At 47.1% G+C, this 9,687-nt stretch overlaps 1 protein-coding gene across 1 annotated transcript in view; it reads right to left on the minus strand.

The window, feature by feature from the left end:
* LOC310777515 (fatty acid CoA ligase Acsl3-like) overlaps positions 1 to 9,687 on the minus strand; it is a 76,784-nt gene that overhangs the window by 30,165 nt on the left and 36,932 nt on the right. Inside the window, exons 5-6 of the mRNA XM_083637867.1 lie at positions 8,824 to 8,933; positions 8,085 to 8,223 (exon numbers count right to left, since the gene is read on the minus strand). Of these exons, the coding sequence (XP_083493993.1) occupies positions 8,085 to 8,223; positions 8,824 to 8,933 (249 nt within the window). The remainder of the gene's footprint in view (positions 1 to 8,084; positions 8,224 to 8,823; positions 8,934 to 9,687) is intronic.

A 9,687-nucleotide genomic window follows, 5' to 3' on the forward strand; every position in this document is an offset into this window, starting at 1 on the left:
GCCAATTAAAGATTTTTTTTTTAAATATACCTTGGAAAAAGCAGACAAAATTAAGAAAATATACAAGGCAAAGAAGGATACTATTACAGTATACATGGGCAAATGGGCAAAACAATATATATATATATTTTCAATTCCGATCCGATCTGTGAATTAGTGCCAATATCGGCACCCGATACCGGTATTGGATCGGATCGGCCCCATCCCTAGTCTGAATCACATGTCAACTTTCTGTAAGCCAAGATGGCAGGCAGATATGGCACCCTGTGTGGGTGAAATCTGATTGGCTGGGCTGTGACGGAAGTTACGCCATACAGCGTGCATCCGTTATTTACATTCCCAATGCACCGCCCACGAGGTCTGTGGTTGGTCAGTTCATTATGTCTGTCAATTTAGAGTAAAATAGACCACAAAGTAGACTATGTTTTGGGGTGTGATTGATTGACATGTCGCCTGTCCAGTGATCATGCAGCTCACGTTCACAGACCAATAGCATGCGGCACTCTGGCACTTCTCGTCCAAATATGGTCACTTCTGGCTCAATTTTTTTTGAAAAAACAAGAAAAAGGACTGAAGAGGGTTACAATGATTAATTTATAAATAAATAAACAATTAAACAATTAAATTCAAATAAATGTTTTACACTGCACATGTTGAAATTGGTTGATCTAAGCTCTGGTCAAGAGAGTTTCACAGACACACAGCAGCTGTCCTCCTCGAGTATCTTTATCTTTAGATCCTAGAGTTGACCCATTGTTGATCCATGACCTGAAGATGCATTTGTGTCCATGCATTGACTTATATGGACATGGTCAAATATATTGTGACTGCTCATTTGCTGACCGATTGGAAATGCATACTGTTATTGATCTGTACTGGACATAGCCGTTTTTGGAGATTATGTTTTTGGACCCTGTGGAGATGTATAGAGGACCCAGCCTGGATGGAGAAGCTTCAGGAGAGGCACCCGAGACTGCATGGAAAAGCATTGCAAAAGCCTCTCCTCCTCAATTGTTAAATGCTGTTGTGATCAAAACTAATATAAGTTGTTTCTGTAACTGGCAAATTGTTAAAATTAAACTGTTAAACTTTGGTTTTCATTCTGGACATTCAACTTATTACTTTAAGGTCATTCTAGTTGCTTATGAGGTTATCATTTTTAGTCTATCTAATAGGTTCATTTAATTTAGTGTTCATTCATCCATTTCATTCTTCATCCAAACATTGTCACCACCCATCAAAAGTACCACATGTTAAAAATATGGTTTATAAGAGATACATCTTCATCAGGCCACAATGTGAAACTCAAAACTTCAACCAGAAACCAGAAACCAATGGGTGACAGCATGGTGCCTACATCCATATTGTTATACAGTCTATATGAGTACCACATTGCAGGCTTCCAATACTGTGATTTGCGTTTCTTGCATATTTCACGTTTTTTCGTTGCATAAAACACCGAAAAGCACCAAGAATGCAGACAAATGCACAAATGGTTAAATCATCCACTGTCACACACACATTGTTGGAATAATACCCTCTGTCAAGGATAACGTTTATTGGGGAAGCTAGAATCAATCTCATTTAGTGCATGTTCACAGGAAAAGCAGATTTCACAAAACAAAATGCAAACCGGTGCAAAAGGCCCAGGGAATAATGCACGAGTGTCTGTAGCTGAACAGAGCCTCGACAGAAGCCCATCCGTTTACACACGCAGATGGAAAATGAGCCAGCTGTGATATTAAACAAGCAGAGCGTCGTTCAGTAAACCTCTTTAAGCCTCTTGGCACATATCAGTGGAGAGTCTGTGTCTTGAAAGCTGACTCGGCCAGCCAAAAACACCATCTCTGCTCCTCTCTTCCACTCGTCTCTCTCTCTCACTCACTTGCTCTTTGTTTTATTCTCCCTGTCTTTGCCCTCTCCGCTCATTTGAAGCAAAGCCAGTCCTGGCTGTCATCTTCAGCACGTGTCCTGAACACATCCCAGACACCTTGTAAATCTTTCGTATTGTACCCAACCTCTTCAAGTTCAAGTAGTGTCATGTGGCTACCTAAAGGGCCCCCAAAGACCTAGACTGTGAGTTGTGTTGATACTGGGGCGGTGCAGTGCAGTGCCAACTCTCAATCCCCAGACACGTGAGTTTAATTCCCAGCAGTGGGATGAGCCAAACATGACTTCCAAGCAGGTTTGTTTTCGCCGACTCAGATGCCAGAGAGGTGTGGCCGGCCACAGGAGGACACCACGGATGCCAGAAGGATTCAGAACCATCACAAGAAAAAGTATTTGAAAGTCACTTTTTTTTATCCGTGCATTTGGTAATCCATACAGGTTCAAACAAATGCTGACAGTTATTTGCAATATGACTAGGGCTTGTAATCTCTATCTGTAATATCTGCTGATATGGCTGTTTCGTTAAAACATGAATATTGACCAGTTGGTGTGGTCCACCTCTGATATGATGGATGTGAAGCAGTTTGACGGATTACATTCTTATTGTAGAACGGATCAATAATACACTGGAAGCCCTTAACCTGAACGGATTTGAATTGGGCATTTTGATTGGATTCCACACAAGTTTGCATTGTGCGTTAAGTTTTTATTATTATTGCTATCAGCAATAATCATAGCAATTATCATATGCATATGATTTTCAATGGAGACTTTTAGTCCCCCATAATGGGCTAAATTCAGTTTCAGAGAGTTTTCCACTCTGACAAGAATACAATTCTGGGGGGAAACACTGAGCACTAAGTTTGAAAGCGATCAAATTTAAAGATACTGAATTTCAGCACAAAATATCGACAATCGGCCGCTTAAAAAAATATCGATATCAACTTTCAAAAACTCATATCGGTCCACCCTCATTTGACTGTGACAAACTGTGACAAAAAAGAGAGAGACTGGCATCTCAGGAAGTGCACCCAGAAAAGCAGGCAGCGGATGTAGAAAGTAATGACTGTGGAACTGGAGCTTAATTGAAAACACAGTCAGTCAGCTGACTAGAAGACGTTTGAACCCTATTGTGGCACAGGTTCAAAACCCGCACACAAGCCCGCACACGTTACCTCCTCTCTGTCCCTCTCTAGGATTCCTACCGTCTGAACAAATAAATAAAATCCAAATCCAGCAGGGCCAGCAGCAGTGTGCTCTACATGTGGGAAAATGAACGTTTTGCTCTTGTTTGTCCTCTGTGCTCAGCGCTGTGTGGAACACAGACAGTACTGAGACGTCTGAGACCCCCCCCCCCCCCCCCCCCCCAAATAAAGCCAAACAGACGACAGAGGGAGGGAGGGAGGAAGGAGAGGGCACAGAGGGGAGAGAGGAAAACGGACGTGACAATCACGAGGGGCGGGGCCTCCCTTCTGACGTTGGCTCGGCGCTCGGATGCGAGGCGTGGAGGAGTGTGTGTGTCTGATGTCATGTGAAGTGAACAGTAGTGTGTGTAAACATGAGCCCACCCAACATCCCAGTGGTCCATCCTCCCATCCGTAACCTCCTGCCCTCGGTTTTTATCTAGCGTAAAGCTGTGTTCACACCGAGATATATATTTTTTTCTCTCTGTCGCTCGATTCAACCCTTTGGAATCGCTCTGTCGCTGTGTTTAAATCGCTCGCCAACAGGCACAATAATTGACGGACATGTGGGGGCTATAACGTTACGCAATGTCATGATGTTTGTCCACTACGAGCCACCGTAGTTGTTTACAAGCTAAGCCTATCAGCGTGCTCTTAACGCGAGCTCTATACCGGTAGTACAGATTTCACTTCATGTCAGCTGTCAGCCTGTCAATGAGCTGTCAATGTGGTTTGTGTTGCCACACAATAAACCAGCGGTTTGTTCCAAGCCAGTGTGATCCTTGACTCACTCTCACACGGCAGCCAATCAGCATTGAACAGCGAGCGACTGATGCCAGCGAAATTTCGCTCGAGTTGGGATATTTCATCTCGGGCGACGAGCGAATTTTCGCCCTATCGCTCTGTCTCTGTCGCTCGGATGCCCAGCGATTTTCCTCCCGGGCGAATATACGCTGAATCGCTCGTTTGCATTGACTTTGTATGTAAACTCGATGCCAGCGAAAAACTTGAATAGGTCGGTGTGAACGCACCTTAACAGTGCCAGCTCTGCTCCGTAACCCCCTGGCCTCTCTAGTCGTATTATCTAGTCGTAACAGTACCAGCTCTGCTCCGTAACCCCCTGGCCTCTCTAGTCGTATTATCTAGTCGTAACAGTACCAGCTCTGCTCCATAACCCCCTGGCCTCTCTTTGTATCTAGCTGTAACAGTACCAGCTCTGCTCCATAACCCCCTGGCCTCTCTTTGTATCTAGCTGTAACAGTACCAGCTCTGCTCCATAACCCCCTGGCCTCTCTTTGTATCTAGCTGTAACAGTACCAGCTCTGCTCCATAACCTCCTGGCCTCTCTTTGTATCTAGCTGTAACAGTACCAGCTCTGCTCCGTAACCTCCTGGCCTCTCTTTGTATCTAGCTGTAACAGTACCAGCTCTGCTCCGTAACCCCCTGGCCTCTCTTTGTATCTAGCTGTAACAGTACCAGCTCTGCTCCATAACCCCCTGGCCTCTCTTTGTATCTAGCTGTAACAGTACCAGCTCTGCTCCATAACCCCCTGGCCTCTCTTTGTATCTAGCTGTAACAGTACCAGCTCTGCTCCATAACCTCCTGGCCTCTCTTTGTATCTAGCTGTAACAGTACCAGCTCTGCTCCATAACCTCCTGGCCTCTCTTTGTATCTAGCTGTAACAGTACCAGCTCTGCTCCGTAACCTCCTGGCCTCTCTTTGTATCTAGCTGTAACAGTACCAGCTCTGCTCCGTAACCTCCTGGCCTCTCTTTGTATCTAGCTGTAACAGTACCAGCTCTGCTCCGTAACCTCCTGGCCTCTCTTTGTATCTAGCTGTAACAGTACCAGCTCTGCTCCGTAACCTCCTGGCCTCTCTTTGTATCTAGCTGTAACAGTACCAGCTCTGCTCCATAACCTCCTGGCCTCTCTTTGTATCTAGCTGTAACAGTACCAGCTCTGCTCCATAACCTCCTGGCCTCTCTTTGTATCTAGCTGTAACAGTACCAGCTCTGCTCCATAACCTCCTGGCCTCTCTTTGTATCTAGCTGTAACAGTGCCAGCTCTGCTCCATAACCCCCTGGCCTCTCTTTGTATCTAGCTGTAACAGTGCCAGCTCTGCTCCGTAACCCCCTGGCCTCTCTTTGTATCTAGCTGTAACAGTGCCAGCTCTGCTCCGTAACCTCCTGGCCTCTCTTTGTATCTAGCTGTAACAGTGCCAGCTCTGCTCCATAACCCCCTGGCCTCTCTTTGTATCTAGCTGTAACAGTGCCAGCTCTGCTCCATAACCTCCTGGCCTCTCTTTGTATCTAGCTGTAACAGTGCCAGCTCTGCTCCATAACCCCCTGGCCTCTCTTTGTATCTAGCTGTAACAGTGCCAGCTCTGCTCCATAACCCCCTGGCCTCTCTTTGTATCTAGCTGTAACAGTACCAGCTCTGCTCCATAACCTCCTGGCCTCTCTTTGTATCTAGCTGTAACAGTGCCAGCTCTGCTCCATAACCCCCTGGCCTCTCTTTGTATCTAGCTGTAACAGTGCCAGCTCTGCTCCGTAACCTCCTGGCCTCTCTTTGTATCTAGCTGTAACAGTGCCAGCTCTGCTCCATAACCCCCTGGCCTCTCTTTGTATCTAGCTGTAACAGTGCCAGCTCTGCTCCGTAACCTCCTGGCCTCTCTTTGTATCTAGCTGTAACAGTACCAGCTCTGCTCTGTAACCTCCTGGCCTCTCTTTGTATCTAGCTGTAACAGTGCCAGCTCTGCTCCGTAACCTCCTGGCCTCTCTTTGTATCTAGCTGTAACAGTACCAGCTCTGCTCCATAACCTCCTGGCCTCTCTTTGTATCTAGCTGTAACAGTACCAGCTCTGCTCCATAACCTCCTGGCCTCTCTTTGTATCTAGCTGTAACAGTACCAGCTCTGCTCCGTAACCTCCTGGCCTCTCTTTGTATCTAGCTGTAACAGTACCAGCTCTGCTCCGTAACCTCCTGGCCTCTCTTTGTATCTAGCTGTAACAGTACCAGCTCTGCTCCATAACCTCCTGGCCTCTCTTTGTATCTAGCTGTAACAGTACCAGCTCTGCTCCGTAACCTCCTGGCCTCTCTTTGTATCTAGCTGTAACAGTACCAGCTCTGCTCCATAACCTCCTGGCCTCTCTTTGTATCTAGCTGTAACAGTACCAGCTCTGCTCCGTAACCTCCTGGCCTCTCTTTGTATCTAGCTGTAACAGTACCAGCTCTGCTCCATAACCCCCTGGCCTCTCTTTGTATCTAGCTGTAACAGTACCAGCTCTGCTCCATAACCTCCTGGCCTCTCTTTGTATCTAGCTGTAACAGTACCAGCTCTGCTCCATAACCTCCTGGCCTCTCTTTGTATCTAGCTGTAACAGTACCAGCTCTGCTCCGTAACCTCCTGGCCTCTCTTTGTATCTAGTGTAACAGTACCAGCTCTGCTCCATAACCTCCTGGCCTCTCTTTGTATCTAGTGTAACAGTACCAGCTCTGCTGTAACCTCCTGGCCTCTCTTTGTATCTAGCTGTAACAGTACCAGCTCTGCTCCGTAACCCCCTGGCCTCTCTTTGTATCTAGCTGTAACAGTACCAGCTCTGCTCCGTAACCTCCTGGCCTCTCTTTGTATCTAGCTGTAACAGTACCAGCTCTGCTGTAACCTCCTGGCCTCTCTTTTTATCTAGTGTAACAGTACCAGCTCTGCTGCGTAACCTCCTGGCCTCTCTTTGTATCTAGCTGTAACAGTACCAGCTCTGCTCCATAACCTCCTGGCCTCTCTTTGTATCTAGCTGTAACAGTACCAGCTCTGCTGCGTAACCTCCTGGCCTCTCTTTGTATCTAGTGTAACAGTACCAGCTCTGCTGCGTAACCTCCTGGCCTCTCTTTGTATCTAGTGTAACAGTACCAGCTCTGCTGCGTAACCTCCTGGCCTCTCTTTGTATCTAGTGTAACAGTACCAGCTCTGCTCCGTAACCCCCTGGCCTCTCTTTGTATCTAGCTGTAACAGTACCAGCTCTGCTCCGTAACCTCCTGGCCTCTCTTTGTATCTAGCTGTAACAGTACCAGCTCTGCTCCGTAACCCTCTGGCCTCTCTTTGTATCTAGCTGTAACAGTACCAGCTCTGCTTGTTTGGGGTCAGCTGGTTAAAGGAGCCAACAAAACAAACAAACAAAAACAAAGCAGGGGGCGAAGCTTTCCTCATCTCTGCGCTGAGCGACCGAGCAGTGAGCACCCCTCCCCTCCCCTCCCCTTCCTCCCCATCGACCTAATCTGGCACAGATGTGAGCGCTTCCTCATTCACATGACCTAATGGGCCGATCCCCCACCACCCCCGCGGTTTATTGAGTGAGTGGGAGAGTCCATTACTGACCGCAACAGGGGAGAAGCGGTGTGTGAGAGACAAGGGTGGAAAGTATGGTTTGATTAGTATGCCCATATTCTTGGGTCAAAGAAATGCTTCTACATCGGTGGTGGTGGAGCCCCCCCCCCCCACCCTACCCCGAAAGGCGCTATATAAAAGCAATCAATTGTTATAATAATCTAATAAAAGGGGCGGCTGTAGCTCAGGAGGTAGAGCGGGTCGTCCACTAATCGCTTTGGATAAAAGAGGTCGGTGGTTTGATTCCCGGCTCCTCCGGTCTGCGTGTCAAAGTGTCCTTGGGCAAGATACTGAACCCCACATTGCTCCTGATGGTGTGCCAGCACCCTGTGTGGTAACCTGCCGCCATCGGTGTGTGAATGGGTGAATGTACCTACTGATTGTAAAGCGCTTTGGATAAAAGCGCTATATAAATGCAGGCCATTTACCATTTATAATAATCTGCCACTTTTTCATAGAAGTAAATGATTGTTTTGCTACATGTACTTTCTATCACCACATGTAAGTTACTTTATAGTGATTTACCCTAAAGCTTCCATGTCCTCTGGCACACAGCAAGTGATGTGTTTTACACTTCCAGCACTGGGTTGTTAGTTAGCATAATCAGCGATTAGCGATCAGAAACGCTTACCGTTCTCAGGCCGGGTTCCCAGCTCCTGAATGGCGGCCATGTTGTGAACACTGATGCCTCGTGGGTAGCCGGGCCACGTGGTGGGCGTGTCGTCCACCACGATGACATGCTGCAGCCTGGGAACCTCCAGTAAGATGGCCTGAAACACACACACACAAGTAGAACAAACATGCACGTGCACACACTGAACACATGATGAAAAGCAGGTGTCCTCTGTCAGTTAGCAGAAAGCCCTGTACACATGATAGTATATATATTTAAAGCAGGTGTCCTCTGTCAGTTAGCAGAAAGCCCTGTACACATGATAGTATATATATGTGGGCTGACAGGCAGAGGAGGAGAGGGAGCAGAGGAGTTGTGTTTATCCCACCTCGATAAAAGTGGACTGGAAAGGCCAGAGCCATCATCTGTCTTCTTTGGTGACGTGCCCTGACACCATCACGTGCACTCATCCTCTCCTCCTTCTACCATATATTCACACACTCCTCTCCTCCTCTCCTCCTCATTCACTTATAGTATAAGTGTGTATATAAGTCTGTGTGTGTATAAGTCTTATACACTCCTCTTTCTATCCTCAACTCAATGTCTCAGTAAAATAGCTTGAGGAACGTGGCGCATTTATGTGCAACAAATGTACAGATAATGACGCATCAATATGCTTAGAGACTTTTTCGGTGATTGATGGACAACATCGGCCTAGAAGTTGCTAGAAGTTGCGCACGGTTCTCATGGTTCTCACCTTCAGTCTGGTCTCCAGCAGCTCTCTGCTGGTGATGATGTGTGTGACCTGGGTCTCATTCAGCCCGTGAGCGATGGCCGGTCCCCCCAGAGTGGAGTACAGGGTGACCACTGCAACAGACACACACACACACACACACACACACGCACACGCACACGCGCACACACACACACACGCACACACACACACACACACACACAAACACACATTAGTGGTTCCTCGATGTGAAAAAGTTTGAGAACTAGCCCTACTGTGTGTGTGTGTGTGTGTGTGTGTGTGTGTGTGTGTGTGTATGCGTGTGTGTGGAGTCATCCTACAGTACGTGCTCTCAGTCTACACAGCTCAGCAGTTCTGCTCTGGCCTGTCCCACACTGATGACATCATCTGGCACTTCCAGAGGCCTCACCACAGCCAATAGGAAGCCAGCTCTCACTCTCTGATAAGTGCTCTTTTGGGGAAATAAACATTCATGGAATGTTGTGTGTGTGTGTGTGGGTGTGTGTGTGTGTGTGTGTGTGTTGTGACTAAGCACATATGTGACTAAGCGTCTGTGCGTGCTTGCGTACACGTGCACTTGCATCACATGTGCATCAGCATATAGGATTATACATTAGGGATTAGACCAATATAATATAATATATATCTCTATAAATGTCTCATAGAAAACAGCCTTTGAGCACTATGCAGTTTTGAGCTTATTATCCAATGGGTTTTATATATATTATATAACGCAATGTCCTCCAGCTTAAAGTCGAAGTGAACCGGAGGCGAATGCAAATGCGTGAGCGTCGCAGACTCAAACAAATCTTGTCTGAGATGACAGGGTTGAGAGGCGGACCACAAGCCGCACAATGCCGGGTGTCG

The sequence above is a fragment of the Poromitra crassiceps genome (genome assembly GCF_964638095.1).
Source record: "Poromitra crassiceps genome assembly, chromosome: 5".
Taxonomy (NCBI): domain Eukaryota; kingdom Metazoa; phylum Chordata; class Actinopteri; order Beryciformes; family Melamphaidae; genus Poromitra; species Poromitra crassiceps.